The sequence below is a fragment of the Myodes glareolus genome, chromosome 8, assembly GCF_982192425.1.
Source record: "Myodes glareolus chromosome 8, mMyoGla1.1, whole genome shotgun sequence".
In the NCBI taxonomy this organism is placed as follows: domain Eukaryota; kingdom Metazoa; phylum Chordata; class Mammalia; order Rodentia; family Cricetidae; genus Myodes; species Myodes glareolus.
The window spans coordinates 73,643,765-73,664,292 of NC_142033.1; the positions used below are offsets into that span (position 1 = coordinate 73,643,765).

Genomic DNA, 20,528 nt, shown 5'->3' on the forward strand with positions numbered 1-20,528 from the left:
GACAGCATACACCAAGTGCCAATGACCTCAATGGAGGAGACAGCCACCCCTAAGGGGCCAAGTTAGCCCATGCTCATGTCCTTGGAAGAGGCTGGGAGGGCATGAGAAGTAGGGACATCATAATCCAACCAGAAAACTCAGGTTCAGACACAGAGAGGATGAGTGTAAGCCAGTGTGGCCAGAACTGTCAAGAGACAAGGTCTGAACTCAGCACCTACTATCTGGCCCTTTGGAGACAGGGACTGGGCTTTGTCTTCTTTTATTTGAGACTCCAGCTATGTCTGGGTCTCAACTCCAACCCAGGACCTGCTCCTGCCCACGGGTTCAGGAGAAGCAATCCCCAGGAATCAGACTGCTTTTGTTTCCCCACAGAGATAGACAGCAACTACAGGAACCTTGAACAGCTGATCTGAGTCCCAGCAAGGCCGAGCGAGGCAAGGGTTCCCTGACCCAGGTTGCTCACCCTCCTCCTCAAGGGGTGGGGTAGACACTCTTCTGGGAATTCCCGTGATAACTCTGCTCTCATCAGGTAGCACACACTGCTATCAAAAATAAATACTAAAGGCGGTCGTAGTATCGAATACCTTTTAACCCCAGCTCTCAGGAGGCAGAGGCAGACAGATCTCGTTGAGATGAAGCTAGCCTGGTCTACATAATCAGTTCCAGATCAAGTCAGGACTATAAGGAGAGACCCCCATCTCAAAAAACAAAATGAAACAACACATACTACATATACACACATACATCATACAAATACATGTGTACACAAACATGACATGCATACAAGCATCCCACATGTACACAAACATACATGCATACACATGCCCACCACACAAACACATACATTGCACATTCAAATATGGCATACATAAGCAACACTGCCCATACATGCATACACGTCATGCACACACACACAGATCCAGCACATACATGTATATAACACCATGCATGTACACAGCATCATGCCTAAATACAAGCATCCTATCATGTGCTCACACAAACACATACCTGCTACGCCTCATGGAACACCCATACCCTCCACTCTCAGCCAGTCCTTATAAAATGGGAAACTGAGGCCCACACTAATGCTGACTATGTATGTGCTTAGGTGGCCCCAACACTGAGCTGCAGCGATTGGGGCCCTAAGACTGACTCTGCCAGTCACTGCTAGAGTGTTCGCTCTGGGTAGGTGACATCTCTCTGGGTCTTAGTGTCTCCATCTGTAAAACAGAGACAAGAGTGGACACTGCACTTAGGGGGCGCCCAGAGAGTACCCGGGCCTTGAGTTTCTTATCTGTAACTTGGACAACTTTGCCCGACCAGCATGGAGTGATGAAAAGCTTCAGTCAGGGCAGGATATACGGGGTGAGATGCCCGGGACAATGGCACACACAGCTCAGGAAGCCTTTGTTGGGTCAATGGGCGGATCCTGCATGTTTCGGGAACCCGGTTCCTCAAAGATGTCAGAGCCGGGTTCCTCCGGGCCTGATTACTCAGGAGTGGTGGGTTCGGGTCTTGGCAGCTTGGGGGGACCGCGGCCAGAGCCTTGGTTTCCCGGTCTGTGGCGCAGGTGGGCACCTGGAGGGCGTCCTGGCGGGGGCGCGGGCGGCTTCCGGGTTGGCGGGGGCGGGGGGCGAGGGGCGGGCGAAGCCGAGCGCCCCCGCCCTGCTCAGCCCGGAACCGGCTCTGCGCGACCGCGGCAGCGGCGGGGACGACAGCATGGGCGGTCCGCGGGCCTGGACACTGATCTGCCTCGGGCTCCTGCTCCCGGGAGGCGGCGCCGCGTGGAACGTCCCTGACGCCCGGTTCTCGGGTCGCAGGTAAGTCTCCCCTAGATCTGTGCAATCCCGGGACTGGGGCAGGGAACTGGACCCCAGCTCCGTGCAGCCCCGAGCCTGGGAGCAACCCCGAGCCCGGGACAGGGACCCGACCCCAGCTCCGAACAATCCCGGGACTGGGACAGGGAACAGGACTCCAGCTTCTTGCAACGCTGGAACTGGGACAGAGACCTGACCCCAGCCAGCTCCTGGCAACACTGGGACTGGGACAGGGACCTGACCTCAACTCCGTGCAAACCCGGGACTGGTAAAGGGATCCGACCCCAGCCAGCTCCTTGCCACACCAGGACTGGAATGGAGACCTGACCTCAACTCCGTACAATCCCGGGACTGGAGCAGGAACCTGTCTCCCACATTGGCGGCAGTCTGGCAGTGGCTCCATCTCTCATCCCCCCCATACCATAACTGTGGGGGCGGAGACCTAGGCGCCCGGTACTCTGGAGAACCCGCTCACGGTACTCTGGAGAACCCGCTCACCTACCCGTGTATGAAAGGACAGACAGCCTTCCCTGCTCCTCCCCTGAGATCCCAGAGCCCCCAGAAGATAAACCCATGGCATTGTAACCAAAGCTCCTCAGGACTTCTGTGGGCCTGGCCCTTCAGGGATCCCCTCCCCTTTTCCCTGTTGCTGACTTTTTTTAGTGTCCCAGCTATTTATTTCGCTTGGAGGAAGGACTGGGGTGGAGTCTGCACAGTGGGTCAGTGTCAGAGATTCCCCTGGGACCTGGCATTTGGTTGGAACTCAGCAGCCTGTGAGACTCTGCCGGCTTTTGTGGAGTGTTTCCCAGGACAGGGTCCTGTGGGGCCTTTTCTAGATGGTGTCTTTCAGGACTGAAGAATAATGGAAAACCTGCTCCCATTCAATAGAGGAGCAAACTGAGTCGGGTGATAGCCAAGATCGGGCCTCGTGGGTTATGAGTGAAAGAGCTGGGATTCACATCTCCCCCTGGGCTTGATGGCAGAATTTGAACCTGCCCTGGCCCCTACTCGGCCTGCGGTCCCTGCTTCTGTCTCCGGGACAGACAATGTGGACTAGCGGGCCTCTTAGTCCTTTCAGCCCATTCACCGGCCTCCGGGGCCCCACCCCCTGCGGCCCCAGTCTTTCATTCCTTTCAGAAATTTCCCTTTCTCAGTGGTCAGAGGCCAGCAGGTCCCCGGGGAGCAGGTGACATGAGCAGCCGCAGAGGGCAGAAGTGGCAGAGGCATAGGGACAGCCGTGTGGCAGATGTCACAGCACCACCTACAGTGTGCCAGCCACAGCTGGTTTGGGTTGGCCCCTTCCTACTTCTGGTGCCTCTAGAACCTTCCCCAGCTGCCATGCAAGGCTCCTCCTCTTATGATCTGGTTTTTAGAGAAACAGAGGTACAGAGATGACCTGTCCCAGTCTGTACAGCAAGCCCCCAGAATCCCAGATGCTGACTTGAGAAGGATTAGGAATGTGGGCTTCCCAGGGTCAGATGGGGTGATGGATGAGAAAGCTTATGACCATATTCCCTACCAGCCAGTCCAGAGCCACAGGGCTTCCTGTGTGGGAGCTTCACTGTGGGCAGGTCTCTGGCCTTCGCTGGGTCTGTTCCTCCATCTCTGTACAGACTGCTGTCACAATGTCAGGGTCCCAAAGCCCTTCCTGCTGTGCCCTCACCCTCATTTTATAGACACAGAGACAGATCATGGCCACGAGGCTCAGTTTCCTCTTTTGCTGTTCTTGTGTTTGAAGATCTGTTCTGAGAGTGAAAACCAGTGCCAGCCACGTACATGGATCCCCACTGTGACCAACTTTAAGTAGGGTAGGGACCTCAAACTGGAGTTAACTGAGGTCCTTGGCTGCCAGGGCCTCCCCCCATGGCCCTGTCCCAGCCATCTTGGAGACAGCATGGGGATGTCGCGCCCGATCAGCCCTCCCTTCACTCCCAGCCAGGCGCCCCAGGCACCCCTTGGCAGCTGAGGGACTGAAGGCAGAAAAGAGGCTTTGTGCCTGAGGAGGGGGTGGCCTGGGAAGGCATCCAAGGGGCCACCCCCAACCCCAGGAATGTGGTGAGACTTCGGGCCCCCTACAGCTAGGGTGCCCAGGGGCTGTGCAAAGCCACCTTGGAACATGTCGTTGCTGCCAGTCCATATCCCCTACCTAGTAGGATTGCTTTCTGCCCCGTTACATCCTTCCTAGACTCAGTCCTGTTTCTCTGAATGGCTCCAGCCATTCACAGATGCCAGTTCTATGCCCACATGGCTAACCCCAGGCAGGTGCCTTCTTTCGGGCCCTCAGTTTCCCTCTATGTAAAGCCTGTGGAACCTTGTGAAGACAGCATGATGCTGATGTCCTGGGCCCCTCTAGAAGCCCCTGGCCCCCTCCTACTAGGCTGTCATCAGCCATGGCTGAATGTGACACCTCAGGCCAGGAAGAACTGTCCCCAGAGGTAGGGCTCCTGGAGCACTTTGCAGGGAAGCCACTCAGCTCTCCCCATTTGCAAATGGGCACAGCAAGGTCAGAGCCAGTCGGGATCATGTCCCACGGTCACTGATAGCTGTAGGAAACTACATCACAGGATTAGAGCTGAACCCTGGTGAGGTTCTGGTTCTGGCTCTTGTCACCCCACCCCCACCGGCCTGTCTCAGTTCTTTCCTCTCCTTTTCATAACGGCCCTTGGCCCCTGGCCTGCTTGGCTGCCTTCTGCAATTAGTTCCTATCGCTGTTCCGGATCGCAGCCCTGGGCCCTGAGGAGACAAAGTCCCCTGGGACGCTCCATGCAGGGAGTGGAGGGGTGCGCAGGTCCACTGGGAGGACCGCTGGGAGGACCTCTGGGAGGACTGCTGGGAGGATCGCTGGGGCCAGGATGAACTGATTTGGTCTGGGTTTTTTGTTTGTTTGTTTATTGTTTGTTTGTTCCCTCTCAGTGACCTCTGGAGGTTCTGGAGGTGCTGAGTGGGCAGGGGTGGAGGACCAGGAAGGGATGTGTTGTCTCCTCCCAGCCCTTCCCGTGACCCACCTCTCAGCCTCACCTGGCCACTGGGCACCTCTATTACTGGCCACACCTCAGGGAAGGCAGTCCTCAGAGACAGAAGGGTGTCTGATTATTAATTGCATCTCTCTCTGAAAGCCTTGGGTCTTGACTTCTCTGCCCAGGCTACTGTGTTCTCAGTCATGCAGTCATTCGACAAACATCCCTGAGCTGAATTCTGTATGGACTTGGTCCTTGCCTATGCCCCTCATCTCATGGGAGAGAATATGGCTCAGGACGACTGTGCGTGGCTAAGGAGACCTCAGTCTTGGCTGGACCTTGAAAGGTGAACAAGAATTGCCAGAATAAGGGAGTGGAGCTCTGCAAATAGATCCTAAACAACAGAATGGAATAGGGCAGCCTGGCCAGTGAGTGCTCAGTAGATGTGAGCAGCACAGAGGATGGAAGGAACAGGGGTTGCAGGACAATGGGGAGTCATGGTGTACTTTGAGTTCCATGGCAAGCAGAGACCGTATTAAATACATGCTTTGCAAAAAGCCAACAGGGACCACTGAGATGGCTCAGTAGGTAGAAGTGCTTGCCACCAAGCCTGATGACCAGAGTTCAATTCCAAGGACTCGCATTAAAGAACAAACTAACTCCCACAAGTTGGACTCTGATGTCCATACACATATTTTGGCACACACACACATGCATGTGCATACAATATGCTTACACATGCACACACAACTGTACATGCACATACATGCACACACATACATACTTACATGCACACATACATGCACAGGAATGCATACAATTATACACACACACCAACATGCTCACGCACACAAATAAGATGTAAAAAACCAAGTCAAACCTCCTGCTATGCCTGGAAGTGGGCGAGGTCGGAATTTGGGCTTCTGCTCCGTCAGGTGGAGGAGGCACCTGCCGCCGACCTTGCACTCCACCTGACTTGAGTATCTATCCCTTCCTGTATAAAATGTCTGATCAGCTACTGGCTCCAAGTGTCCTACACAGGGATTCAAGCAAAGTTTGGCATGAGGCAAATAACTGGGAACACTGTGAGTCTCCACAGTTCTCGGACTACCCCTGCCTCATTCAGAGCTGGGGGCGGGGGGAGGCATTCCCATGCATGTGGAGCATGGCTGTGTGTGCCGTGTGCCCAGAAGCTCTAATGCATGTGAGCCCTGCTGAGCCTGCCTCTGCCAGTTTGTGTGTGTGTGTGTGTGTGTGTGTGTGTGTGTGTGCACGGGTGTGCATGGTGAGACTATATGACACTGTTTATATGGAAACATACAAAGGACATGATCTTAGACTGTCCACAGTGTGTGTGTGTGTGTGTGTGTGTGTGTGTGTGTGACACATATATAGAAGTCAGAGGACAACTTTGGAGAGTTGGTTTTCCCCTTCTACCCTCACGTGGGTTCCAAGGATTCAACATCAGGCGTTTGCAGCTGAGTCATTTGCCATTATATTTTACTTTTCTGAGGTGGGAGTCTTGCATTGTCACCTGGGCTGGGCCAACTGATCCTCAGCCTCAGCCTCCAGAGCACAGACGATGCAGGTCAAGCCGCCACACCTGTCTAAGAAGTTCAATGAATGGAGCCAACCATGTTTCTCCTTTGCTTCCTCTCTCTTCCTGATGCCCAGCACCTGCTGTGGTTAGCCCTCCATTCCCTACCTCCCTTATCATGTAGAGCTAGGTCGCTGGTTTGTGCTTGTCCCCATCCGTGGATGCCATGTGAGAGGTCAGGTACTGCCTCACTGATGCTAGTGTCCCCTCTGAGAGATAGCTAGGATGCAATGCTCTAAGCACAGATGACTGACCCGTCAGGATGCCGAATTGCACACATTGGGCTTACTATATGCTATGGGTATTTAAATGGTTCTCTACTAAGCCAGAAAGACATCCTTCCATTTTAGAGAGGAAACTGAGACCCTGGGAAGAGAAGACAACATGTCACCACGCTGGGGGCACAGAGTCAGATTTGAGCCCAAGAATGTAGCTTGCCAGGCCTGGCCTTTGATTCCAGAGGCATTGGTTCTCATCTTCCCTGTGTGTTGGTTGAGACATGGTTCGTGGCTCTGTGAAGGCACCAGCCTGGGAAGCTGCTGACCTTGGGCTCAAGACCATGAAGAGTAGTTTGCAGGGAAGACGAAAGGCCACCTGACACCATCTCCTCCTTCCTGAGCCCCAACAAATTACTCTGGGCTCCTGACCCCAGGCTAGGCTGAGGGCTACTGAGCACCTGGAATGTCCCTGTCCCCTCCCTGCACCAGTCCAGCAGTCCCCACCCCCCACTCAGCTGCCCTAGCTCCATTCCACCTACAAGGAAGAGAAAGCTTTAGTCCGTGAGGCTGAGGAAGTGCCCTCATCCTCTGGGTCTCCCTGGAACCGGCCAAGGGAACGGAGGTCCAGGGAAGGAACGTCTGATGGATGGGATGGTCAGGCTTGTCAGGAGCAAGAAAAGTGAGTGTTGTTACAATGCTGGGCATGGTTCAAACCTGGCACTAGTTTGAGTGGCTACAAGACCATGACTAGGCCTCAGCAGGCTAACCTGAGAACCGGCTCTCACACACAGCCCAAAGCTACAGAACAAGCGCCCTCCCAGACTGCGGGAGCTTGGAAAAATGGCACATGCCTGTGGTCCCAGAGTTAGGAGGCAGAGGCAGGAGGATTGTTGAGACCAGCCTGGGATACTTAATGAGATCCTGTCTTAAATAAACAAAGAAAAATAAAGTAGAGGGAAAGAGCCTAGCCCTTGCTCCGCTTCCGTGCACGTGTTCCTGTGTGTGCACAACCTTAAGACAAGCAATCCTTGTCAAACCGCCTCTGGGGCCGAGTGCTGTCCTTCACAGACCCGGATGGGAGCCTGCTGTGACACTAGAGGCACTTGAGTTCCTCTACCTGAGTTCTTGCACTCTGATGTAAGGGCCACTGCCCACATGGGGAGACCGAGGTTCTGAAGTCTCCAGTGTTCTCTGTGGGTGGTTGTTGGCCTCAGTGCCAGCTGACCCCAGAGTTTGCCTCTTAACCCCTGACTGGAAATGGTTTTCCTAAGAAACAGGTGAAGATTCAGTAACTTTGAAAAGGTATGCTTCTTTCTAAAAGGCTTCAACGGGCGTCAGGGGACCGGGGGGGGGGGGGGGAGGCGGGGGGCAGAAACTCAATGTTAGAGACCAGAAACGAGGAGGCAGAGCCGTGATAATCAGGCCCTGCTCCATCTTGCCCCTGTAGCTCATTCCCTGAGGCCTCCTGGGAGCTGCTAACATGGGGGTCATTAAGTTTACTTATGAGCTAGAGGCTCTGTAGCTACCACACTTAAAAGAAACAGAACCCAGGGGTCTCCCTGCCTGGAGACGTGGCTCTGGAGAACAGATGATCCCCTTCACCCATCTGCTTGAAGTCCTGAGCCTGCCACTTGAACTTCCTTTCTGTGGGTCTCTCTTAGGAACTGGTGCTCCTACGTGGTGACCCGTACTGTCTCGTGCCATGTGCAGAATGGCACCTACCTCCAGCGAGTGCTGCAGAACTGCCCGTGGCCCATGGGCTGCCCTGGGAGCAGGTGAGCGGCACTGTGGTGGGGAAGAAATACTGGCTCTTCTCGTTGGGGCACAGCACGAGCTAAGACCTGAGTGATTGTGTGGAGTGCCCAGGAAGTCCGGGGGCCTCAGGATAGGTGAGACAAAGGCAGCATTGTGTAGGGGGAAACTTCAGGGCCTCTGCATGGAGGGATCATGCTAGAACTGTGAGCTGCACAGTGAGGAACAGGCTAGTCCGTGGCCATGGTGGTGAGTAAAGAGCTAAATCCAAGGCTAGAAGTGGAAGACGATGTCACCAGGAGAGCGGGAAGGCTGGTGGAAGGCTGTCTGAGCTGACGCTCCTGGCTTTTCTTTCAGCTACAGGACTGTGGTGAGGCCCACATACAAAGTGATGTACAAGACAGTGACTGCCCGCGAATGGAGGTGCTGCCCTGGACATTCAGGGGTGACCTGTGAGGAAGGTAGGAAAGCCTGGGACGTGGGACCTGGGACATTTGTGGAGTGCCTCCCATCCAGATGATGCCTTCTGTCCCCTTCATGGTGACAGCTGGCCTCTTAGGGGCCCAGGTGGCCTCACTCTTTTAAGTCGTACCATCCCAAGGCCTTTCTTCTAACCTGTGTGAGCCAGTTTTCCACCACTAGGACAAAATACTTCATGCAATGCATTTCCATAGCAAAAGGGTTTATTCTGGTTCACATTTGGAGCTTCCAGCCCTACTGGTTGGTTGGTCTTAGGGCTTTGGGCCTGTGGGAAGGAGTACATCTCATGGCTGATGCAGAAAAGGACTTGATTGGGTGCTGGTGTCCCTGTAAGTGCACATTCTCGGTGGCCTAAAAGGCTCCTGCTGGGCCCCACCTCCTCTTTTAAAAATAGAGTTTTTTTGTAGCCCAGGTAAATCTTGAACTTTCTTTTTTTTTGTGGGAGCAAGGGGAGTTCGAGACAGGGTTTCTCAGTCTTGGAACTCGCTCTTTAGACCAGGCTGGTCTCAAACTCACAGAAATCTGTCTGCCTCTGCCTCCCGAATGCTGGAATTAAAGGCATGCACCACCACCACCCAGATACTCTTGGACTTTTCTGTGTAGCCAAGAATAACCTTGAACTTTTTTTAAAAAAATATTTTTTACGGTTTATTTAACTTTATTTTATGTGCATTGGTGTGAAGGTGTCAGATCCCCTGGAACTGGATCTTCAGACAGTTGTGAGCTGCCATGTGGGTGCTGGGAATTGAACCCGGGTCCTCTGGAAGAGCAGTCAGTGCCCTTAACCACTGAACCATCTTTCCAGCCCCTAACCTTGAACTTCTGTTCCTCCTGTCTCCACCTCTCAAGTGCTGGGACTATAGGTGTGTGCCACCATGCCTGAGTGCTTCATGCTTGTGGGGCAAGCATTCTACCAGCCGAGCTACATCCCCAGCCCATGGACCCCACCTTTCCAAGGTCCACTAATAGTGATGCCCTGAGGACCACGGTTTCAGCGTCTCAGCTTGTGGGATGTTCAGTATCCAAGCTCTGCACTGGGGAAACCCATCCAGATGTTCCCACAGGATAGCAAAGCCTAGACTATTTATCTGAGCCAGCTAGGAAAGGGGGGCAGTGCTCCCCACCCTGTGGCAGAAGAGTCTAAGACCCTGCGAAGTCATGGGTGCCCAGAGCTACACGGTAGACGTGGAACTGAAATGCTGTCTGCCTGGTTCTGTTGTCTTGGGTCTTTGGGGTACAGTCATCTGTGTTCTCCATGTGCAGAATGTGTCCCATCCAGAGGGAGCCTTTCACACACTGCCCTTGTACGTGCTCAGCTTGGGGTGGCTCTGTGCTGGAGCCTGCAGCTCCCCCTGGGCCTTCCTGCCCCGTGTGCTCCTGCCTGCTTCACTGAGTGGCTGAGCTCACAGCAGCAGGTGTGAGACAATCAAGAACCTCATTTCCAGGCTTGACCCTATTGGGAATAAAGTGGCCCAAAGCCTGAGGTGGTGGCCTTAGCGAAAACAGGGACATTGAAAGTGGGGCTCTGCCTCAGGGGAGTGAGGAGCTGAGTGAAGCCTCCCCCAACTCATACAGGGGGAACTGAAGGCAGAGAGGTGGGGTTGTAGGCCCAGAGCCCATTATGAGTGACATAGTGCTTGCTTAGTATATGCGAAGCTCTGGGTTCCATCCCTCGCATGAGCTGACAGAGGAGATTTGCCAGTTCTGAGGCAGGGGTCTCAAGTGGAGCTGCAGAGAAACGGAGTGAGCAAGCCCTAGATCAGACGCCCCTGCTGAGGGAACCATACTGTCAGCCATGGGAGGGGTAGAAGCCTGGACCAGTGCCTTCCCCACCAGTAGATGGAAGGGCCCCGAGGGTAAAGGAAAGCCAGCTGCTAGGGGCAGCTGCCAAGGAGACCACAGGGGTACTGTGGGCAAACCCCAAGATGTGGGAGATCGGGTAAGGCCTTATCAGACAATGACTACTGTGTCCCTGGTGCCCTGGTGAGCAGGTGAGGATAGAGCAGATGTGGAGGCAGTGACTGGACCACTGCCAATGTCTCCTGCTGTCTCTGTGGGGCCTTCAGAGTCCCAGCCTGGGGACCAGGTACCTGGGGTTTCCTGGCCAGGCCAGCTTCACCACCCACTAGCTGTGGAACCTTTAGCTCAGAACTCCCCAGGCATTGTGCAAGAGCCCTGGCCTGGAGGATTGCAGTCTGAGCACTGTGCTTGACCAGACTGGGAGTCGGGGGGACAGGGTATGGTGGTGCTCACCTTCAATTCTAGCACTTGGGAGGCAGAGGCAGGCAGATCTCTGAGTTCTAGCATCCAGGACTACATCATGAGACCCTAGCCAAGACAAAACAAAAACAGTATGTGTGGGCATCAGTAAAGGGCACCAGACTGACGGTGCACTTATGGCAGCCTAGGCTCCCCATCTGAGCCTCAGGGTCACCACCCATGATAATGTTGAGTCTGAGAATGGAGTCTGTTTTCCCAGGTGTTCCTGGGGTGAGGTGGTGTCCGGCTTCACGGTGATCGGTGGGATAGGAGGGCTATCCCACCTGCAAGGCTAAGGAGAACAGAGGCCCGATCCAAATGTTCTGGAAGACTGTTCTGGACATGGGAGTTGGGAGATGTGGGAACATTGCTGGCTCACCCTGGGCTCTGCCCTTCCTCCCACAGCTGGATTTAGGCCATCCTCCCCCAGCTGCTTCCCCTGCTGTTGGCTGCTCCTATGGCCATCCCATAGCTGTGACATGACCCTGGGTCCCAGAGCTTCATTTCCAGCTAGAGAGGAAGGGAAACGTTGCCATTCCAGAATTTTTTTTTAAAAAAAGTGAACAGTTGTGCCTGACATTTTTCATATACTCTGGATAAATCTTTCCTCTCTGCACCCTATGCTGGGCATGACCATGGTGACCCAGCAGATACAGGACCCATTCCTCGGTCAGCTGCTCAGCAAGTGATTGTACTAGTGGGCTGGTTTCCTCACATATGGAAAGGGGACATCCATGCTGTGACAGTAACGTTGTTCATGACCACCAGTGAGGGTCCCATGTTAAGATGGGGACTGTGAGGCTCAGAAAGGAGAAGGGACCAGCCTGGGGTCACAGAGGATATAAGAGCCAGGGTTGAGATTCGTCTGTCTTTTGGTCCTTCCAGACTTTAGGAGGAGGCAATATGGCTAAAAATGACCTGGCTCAGGCCCTGCCTGGTCACCTACTTGTGGAAACAATGGATCCAAAGCCAAAATATACTACACAGGCAGGGCAGGCAGAGAGCTGGCACAGTACCAGGGCCTAAACCTGTGCAGAGGGGGATACTGCCCTTCCCTGCCACTTCACCCCATAACTCTGTTTGCAGAGCCCACTGAAGACTTACTGTCCACCAGTCCCATAGTCCAGATGATAAAAATTAGGCTCAAAGAGGGTGTGGGTCTTGCAGAAGGTCACATAGTATCTAAGTATTGTGACCCGGTTCTCTCCAGTGGCATCCTGTCTCAGCCCCTCCTGCAATGACAGTGACGTGGGGAAAGGAAAGCCACCAACGTCCTCTGCGTCACCACAGTGAGGCTGAGAGAGGGGAAAGCCAGGTCAAGCCGGCTCTGGAGTGAGGCTCGAGTTCTGCAGTAGCGCAGCTGAAGACTCCTTGAGGAGCTTTGATCAGATGGGTCGGGTGCCATGATGCTGTCCTTAGCACCCCCAGATGGAAAGGTGGAGAAGCTGGGGCTCACCCTCCTGTGTTCATGGGTTCCCTAGAGACGTGTGGCCTCTGCTTCTCTTCATTGGTTCACTGCCTTCCAATGTGTATGTCTCTTTCCTGGAACCTCCATGGCCCCTGTCCTCCCACGGTGGGGAACCAGAGGTGGACATTCACTTAAGAATCCACAGCCTCAAAGCCTCAGAGCAGATATGAGAAAGGGTGTGGCCATGCCCTTCCAGGGCCCCTCAGCTTCTCCACTCTCCAGGGCCGGTCACATCCCACATATGTCTGTCTGTGCCAGCCAGGTGCCAGGTACAGAGCCAAGCCTCTGCTTTATAGGCTCAGAGTCCTGAGGGCTAAATATTCTGTCATCCTGCCCGTTTCTACCACCCATCCACTCCCATTCCTGTCTAGAAGGCTCAGCCAGCCCCTCCTCCCTGCTAATCCAGCAGGCCACAGCCGTCCTGCGTTCCCATAACACCCAGCTTCTCACGCACACACACTTCGCCCTGTACCACACTGGCTTTCTCCCTGCACCCTGTGGCCTTGGCAGTGGCTAGCTGGTCTGCCTCTGGCCACCTTGGTGTTCCGAGGGGAGGCTGACTAAGCTGGCCCCACTGCCAATGTGATCCTTCAGCTCCAGTGCCTGGAATGGGCCTGGCAGAAAGTGAGCATATAATGAATGAAACTCACCCACCCTGAACAGGCCAGGAACATAGCAAGCCTTCCCAGAGGCCCCCTCATTGGGCTGGAGGTTTCTTAGCGCTCAGAGCCCCAGCTCTGACCCCTGAGCCCTGACTTAGGCCACCGGCTGGCGGTCAGCAAATATTTACATCTGCAAAGTAAATTCACACAGGAGACATGACCCAGCGAGGAAGGCTGTGGCCGTGTGGTCTGTGTGGTCACCAAGCCATGTGGGCCTAGGGGGTCAGATGAGAACCAGGAAGCCCCTCCCCCGGCTCTGCTCTATTGCAAGAAAAGTCACAGGGTTGAGGGAGCCCAGAGACCCCCAAACTGCTTCTTCCTCATTTCCAGTTTGGGGAAGGGTCAGAACCCAGCCCACCTGGTCCTGCTGCATGGACAGGGCAGAGACCTCCTCTCTGGGCCTTGGTGCTCTTCCGTGCCCTGCTGTGTGGAAGGACACTGGTACAGGAAGGGGAACATAGGTCTAGAAACTGCGGAACACACCGGCCTCAGGGGTCAGCACACTGAGCAATGAGCACTTTAGCAGGGCATTGGCACTGATGGGCAACCTGACCTGTTTAGGAGGACTTCCTAGAGGAGGTGGCATAGGAACCATGGATGTGGGAATTGGGGCAGGGGGTGTAAACGTGCAGACAGCTGGAGACCTTCTAGAGAGTGGGAAGTGCCCCAGAGTGAGTGGAATCTGGGGTTCTGGGACCAGCCTAGGGCCCTTCTAGTATACAATATGGGACCAGAGGGGTCTTCCAAGGCAAGAAAGGCCTCAACCGTGATCCTGCTTTAGGGTCTCTGACCAAACACCAATGGGAGTGATGGAATATCTTAACCATAGCAGGACATCCTCCTGCCCAACCCAAGCATCTTCACTAAGCTGTGTACATTAAAAGGCCCACAGCATGGCATGCCTCCAAAAGTATTTTATTTGCTTATCAGAACTTTGAGAGATTTACCTGATTTCTGTGAACCCTAAATGAAAGCTCAATATTTTCTAGTCCTTTCTGAATTTTATTGTTTCCTTAAACATTTTTTCTCTGCCTTGTAGCTAGGTGTCTTGGTTGGGGTTTCTATTGCTGTGAAGAGACACCATGACCACGGCAACTCTTATAAAGAAAATATTTAATTGGGGTGACTCACTTATCAGAGGTTCAGTCCATTATCATCATGGCAGGGAGAATGTCAGCACACAGACAGATATGATGCTGGAGGAGTAGCTGAGAGTCCTACATCTTGTAGGCAACAGGAAGTCGACTGAGACCCTGGATCATATTCTCAGCATAGGAAACCTCAAAGCCCACCCCCACAGTGAGAAACTCCTCCAACAAGGCCATACCCACTCCAGCAAAGCCACACTTCCTAATAGTGCTACTCCCTATGAGATTATGGAGGCCAATTACATTCAAACTACCCCAGTGGGGATGGGACCTAGGGTCTTGCTTGTGCTAGGCCAGCAATCCTCCCCTGAACTAACCACACCCCTAGCCTTACACCCAGACTTTTTTCTCTTTTAGATTTATTTATTTTATGGGTTTTTTGCCTGTGCATTTGTATGTGCCCTGATCTCCTGGAGCTGGAGTTACAGATGTTTGTGAGCCATCATGTGGGTGCTGGGAAATGAACCGAGGGCCTCTTCAAGAACAAGCACTCTCTTAGCTGCTGAGCCATCTCTCCAGCTCCAAAAAAAAACAAAAAAAAAACAAAAAAAAACTTTTTAAAAACAAACTTTATAATCTGATTGTGTGTGTGTGTGTGTGTGTGTGCACGTGTGTGTATGCATGTGTACACATGTACATAGGCACATGTGAATGAGGGTACCCAAAGAGACCAACAATGTGGATGCTGGGAACCAAACTGGAGTCCTCTAAAAGAATAGCAAGCACCTTTCTTTCTTCTTTTCTTTCTTTTCTTTTCTTTTCTTTTCTTTTTTTTTTCAAGACAGGGTTTCTTTGTGTAACTTTGGAGTTTAGAGCCTGTCCTGTCCTGGAACTTGCTCTGTAGACCAGGCTAGCCTCGAACTCACAGAGAACTGCCTGCCTCTGCCTCTGCTGGGATTAAAGGCGTGCACCACCCCACAATAGCAAGCACTCTTAACCACAGTCAGTCTCTCCAGCTCCACCTAAACATTTTTGAGACTAGGTCTCTCTGTACAGACCAGGCTGGCCTCAAATTCCTGGTCCTCCTGCCTCTGCCTCCCGAGTGCTGGGATTGCAGGTGCCCACCACAAGGTCCAGCTGAACTTACTTTACTAACTGGAATTCACAATCACTTTGAGCTACTCTGTCTGTACTGCTGCTCCAGGTATGTATGTGAATGTACGTATATATGTATACACATATGTATACATATATGTGTGTATGCGTATGTATGTATATGTATATATGTGTGTATGCGTGCGTATATGTGTGAGGTGTGTGTCCAAATTGTGCACATGTGTGTGGGTATGTGTATACATGTATTTATGTGTACACATGTGGGCAAGCCCATATGTATATTATACACACACACACACACATGGAGGCTGGAACTTGATACTGGGTGCCTCCCTTACTCTCTCTCTCTACTTTTAAGACAGTGTCTACCACTGGTCGTGGAGTTCACTGATTCAGCTAGCCTGGCTGTCCCATACCATGCCTTAGTGATCCTCTCTCCTCCCTTCACCCCTCAGCACTGGGCTTAGGTATGTGCTACTACACACATTTGCACGGGTGCTAAGGATTGAACTCGGGTCCCCATGCTTGCATAACAAGCATAACACTTTCTGGACCAAGCCATCCATAGCCCTTCTGTTCATTTTTCCAGTTCTTTCTGTCTTGAGGCTAAATGTTCCAAACCGAATTGTTTGGAAAATGATTCCTAGCTGCAGGTCCACTGATCAGTAACTCAGACAGCCTGTGTGCCACCAGAGCGTTTGTGTGCTCGCCCTCGGGGCGGCTGTGTCCATCACCTGCACTATTTTGTCTGCTAGTGTGCTTGCTGGGAGTCTATTTTTTGTTTGCCTGAGGTATGAGTGTGTTTACGGACAGAAGTTTAATCAAGAAGCTTGCAGTCCTGCAGAGTTTGTAGGACTTTTCTTGGCAGATACAAGATGGAAAAGGTCCTTGTCCTGGTGGGGCAGGAACTGAAGTCAAGGGACAAACAGTGGTGGTCATCTGGAGAGCTGCTCTAGTCAGTACATCCGAGGGTATGCCCACACCGAAAGTGCTGTGGGGATTCAGTGGGTGTCCCCATCATGGTCTTGACCTCTTTTCTCATATTCTCACTCCTCCCACTCCTCAACTGGACATTGGGAGCTCAGCCCAGTGCTCTGCTGTGGGTCTCTGTGTCTGCTTTCATCAGTTGCTGGATGAAGGTTCTATGGTGACATTTAAGATAGTCATTAATTTGACTACAAGGCAAGACCAGTTCAGGCACCCTCTCCACTATTGCTTAGGGTCTTAGCTGGGGGTCATCCTTGTGGATGCCCGGGTCCTGAACCACCAACTCCGGCCTGACAGTGAGGGAACCAGCATAGGACCAAACATGGCTTTCTGAATGGGGGTGACAGTTGTATGACCGGGAAAGAATGTGGGGCCACTAGCAGTGAGACCAGGATATATTCCTACTGCTTGTTCTGGCTTTTTTGGAACCCATTGTCTTTGGAGGGATACCTTGCTCAGCCTAGATATAGTGGGGAGGGCCTTGGTGCTGCCTCAAAGCAGTGTGCTAGACTTTGTTGACTTCCCATGGGAAGCCTTACCCTTTCTGAGGAGTGGATGGGGGGAGGTGGAGGGAGCGGAATGAACGGAAGGAGTGGGAACTGGACTTGGCATGGTAAAACGAGAAAAGATAGTTGTTGTTGTTTTTTAAATAAATTTTTAAATAAAAGAAGCTAGCTGTGGTGATGCACACCTCTAATCCTAATAGTAAGGAGACTTAGGCAGTAGGATTAAAAATTTGAAGCCAGCCTGGGCTACATGTATAGGGAGACCCTTCTCTAAAATCAGGGAATGAAGCTAAGCATGGTAACACCTGTAATTATGACAATGACACCTGGGAGCTAGGCATGGTGGCACCTGTAATTATGACACCTGGAGCTAGGCATGGTGACACACACCTGTAATCATGACACCTGGGAGCTAGGCATGGTGACACACACCTATAATCATGACACCTGGAGCTAGGCATGGTGGCACACACCTGTAATCATGACACCCGGAGCTAGGCATGGTGACACACACCTGTAATCATAACACCTGGGAGCTAGGCATGGTGGCACATACCTGTAACCATGACATATAGGAGGTGAAGACAGGAGGATCACAAATTCAAATTCTTTGGGTTTTTTTTGTTTTGTTTTGTTTTTGTTTTTTGAGACAGGGTTTTTCTGTAGCTTTGAAGCCCGTCCTGGAATTAGCTCTTGTAGACCAGACTGACCTCGAACTCACAAAGATCCGCCTGCCTCTGCCTCCCGAGTGCTGGGATTAAAGGCATGCGCTGCCACCACCGCCCAGCTACAAATTCAAATTCTTGACCACAAAGTGAGTACTAGGTCAGCCTAGGCTCTGTGAGACATCACACACACACCCCACTGCAAAAAAAAAAAAAAAAAAAAAAAGGAAAAGACAGACTGGTGCTGCTTTGGGTCTGGGTCCGTGTTCCGTGTTCTGCAAAGAATGATCAAGTGGCATTTTGCATTCTCACTTGAAACAAAAAGATGAAGGGCTGCAGAAGGGCTCGTCCCCTGCTGGATGCTAGCCTTCCCGCCAGGTGGACATGCAGACAGTCCCTGCTTGGGTTTGGTCGTGAACTGAAGAACAGAGGGAGGACCATGAGTAAGTCACTTCATTCCTCTGCCTCGGTTTCCCCAGTTTCACACATCCACTTGACTGCTCCTGGGACCAGAAGAGGATGCCTGATTTCCCATCTGTTAGAACCATATGGTCCCAGTTTGCGGTGGTAAAATCAAAACAAGACATATGTGGAGTGCTTGGGATGTGCAAGAATGGATGCACACGTGTGTGTGTGCGTGCATGTGTGTGTGCACATGTGTGTGTGTATGTGCGCGCGCACACACGCACTCACAAGCACTCACTAAACGCAAGTTAACTGCCGTGACTGCCTCTTTGAGAACTGTGCTGAGCTTTGCAATGCACTGGGCACTTCACGGTGCCTGTGAAGCACTGGCCTGCTTCACAGTGGAATCTGCTCTCTTCAGGCACTTCCATCTTTGCCACTGACTTGGACTGCAAACCCCCACTCCTGTGTCCTGCAGAAGGCGCTTACCTCCTGTACCTGAGCAAGTTGCAGGTCCCTGGGACTCTTAAGGAAGTTGCCCAGCCTGAGCAAAAATTCGCATGTGCACACAGCAGAGCCAGGCAGCCTCCCTGCTGGGGGCTGGCCAGAGAGACCCGTCTGGTTTGGATTGCCGGCGCCTCTCATTCCCTGCCTCAACCCACAGCCCATGTCCAAACAGCCAGGCTTGTGCCTTATTTGGGTTTTGTCTCCCCCCCAGGATGACACTTCATGGCCTTAAAAGGCAGGCACAGGGGGCTGAGGAGGGCAGTTAGCGCTGTCGGCTGGAGAGCCCTCCAGCTGCGCCTTCCGCCCTTGGCTTGGCTAGCCTGTCCCTCCAGCTGTATGGAAACCCAGGCCCAAGAAACCAGACCAGCCAGGCTGGATAATCCTCCTGGGTGTGGACCGTGTAGACTCCTGGAATGGGCAGCCAGCCTCTCCCTGGCTTTTATTTAAAACATATCACTTCGGTCTTTTCTTACTAAGTGGGGTCTGGAGAGCAAGCACAGCAACCGCGCAATCATTTATTGAGCACCTACTGTGTACCTGAGCCCTGTATATGTACGGCAGACCCTTTGCACACGTCACTCCCTCCTGGCCTTGTGGAACAAGAACAGAGGCTGCTGTGTTTTACAGATGGGAGCAAAGAGGAGGTCAGAGAGGGCAGATCACACAGGAACCGGGAGCTGGGCTTGTCTGTTAGTTCTACCCTCTCAACTCTGTCGTATACTGGGTCCCTGGGGGAACCTTCAGCTTATGTGTGGCCCCCACAGACAGCCAACCCCTCTCACCAGCCCACCAACCCGTCCACCTGTTAGGTCCTGCCTCCTTATTGCTGTGTGACCCAGGGAAATTACCCCACCTCCCTGTGCTTCTCCGTGCCTGAAGGGGAGCAGAGATCGCTGCTGGAACAACAGCAGCGTGATGGGCCTTCTAATGGAGCAAGGCTAGCTCAGGTCAGGTCAGCAAACTCTTAGCCCACCGTCCCTCCATTGCAGGCTCCGCTGGCTTCCTGGAGCCCACATGGTCAGGCAGCAGCATGCGACGGATGGCCGTGCGGCCCACAGCGTTCTCAGGTAGGTCTGGGGCAGCCTCGTGGGGACTTCTCCCTCGTGGGGGCTGGAGGAGACCAGGGCAGACCCAGGGGAGTGTGGTGATTGTCCCCAGAAGTCTACTGGGTCCTGCAGTAGAGGATCAAGGGTAACACTACTTTACCTCAAACCCCGGACAGGGAGCCTTGAGGCGGACGGTGTTCCTAGAAGGGAGTCTGAATTGGGTCAGCTACCCTGAGACTTGTGACCCTGGGTTTTTGTAGTTATAGCCCAACTCACCAGTGTCCTCTCTGTACTGGGGAGCCTGAGTCTTCAGCCAGATGCTTTCAAACTTCACAGCTGCCCACGGCGCCCAGATGACCTTGTTCAGTCTACTCTCCTGAGCAGGACACGGAGAGTCAAGTGGTACCTTGCCCTGTCCAAGGTGCCATAGCCAGGAGTGGGCAGCGCCGGGCCTGGCTGCTCTGGCTGCTCTGAGCTGTGTGGGTTACTGTATTGGACACTCATTGCTCCTTGTCACAAACTCAGTTCCTCCTGTTTGGCATTTGTGTAACAAACAGGACCTCAGTGAGGACTGGAGCAGCCAGTTTGTTGTGCAGGCTTCATGAAAAGAAAAAAAAAAACAAAAAAACCAATGGCCAGAGAGGCTGGAGTGTGGCTCTGTGACAGCCAGACAGCAGTACCTGTGAGGCCAGTAGCATCCCGACTGTGGTCTGTTGATCCCCAGAGCTGGTAGCCCTCCACCCAGTAGGAAACAATAGGATTTCCTGCCTCTGGCTTTGGTGTTGGCCATTTGGATGCTGAGACCACCAGACCCAGGGCCCCAGAGCCTGTGCTGAGAGAATTGTTCCATTCTGAAGGCTTCTCGAATAGAAAGAACACCAAGGGGTTCTTTGGTGACTCTGCAGCCCAGCCCCACACTGCTCCCCCGTGGATTAGGATGGTTAGGTACCTTTCTCCCCTAAGGGTGAGGCCCCTAAGGGGACCTGGATCTCTAGCCT

General features: G+C 53.0%; 1 protein-coding gene across 7 annotated transcripts in view; it reads left to right on the top strand.

Moving 5' to 3' along the window:
* Positions 1-1,542: 1,542 nt before the first annotated feature.
* The window catches only part of Emid1 (EMI domain containing 1), a 47,895-nt gene continuing 28,909 nt past the window's right edge, over positions 1,543-20,528 (top strand). For 2 of the 7 annotated variants that reach the window (XM_087909125.1, XM_087909126.1), the window contains exons 1-4: positions 1,543-1,820; positions 8,251-8,364; positions 8,699-8,802; positions 19,474-19,551. In XM_087909125.1, coding sequence (XP_087765251.1) covers positions 1,720-1,820; positions 8,251-8,364; positions 8,699-8,802; positions 19,474-19,551 — 397 coding nt within the window. In that variant the 5' untranslated portion in view covers positions 1,543-1,719. The remainder of the gene's footprint in view (positions 1,821-8,250; positions 8,365-8,698; positions 8,803-19,473; positions 19,552-20,528) is intronic. The other 5 variants (XM_087909129.1, XM_087909130.1, XR_015738592.1 and 2 more) reach the window with 5 other exon arrangements.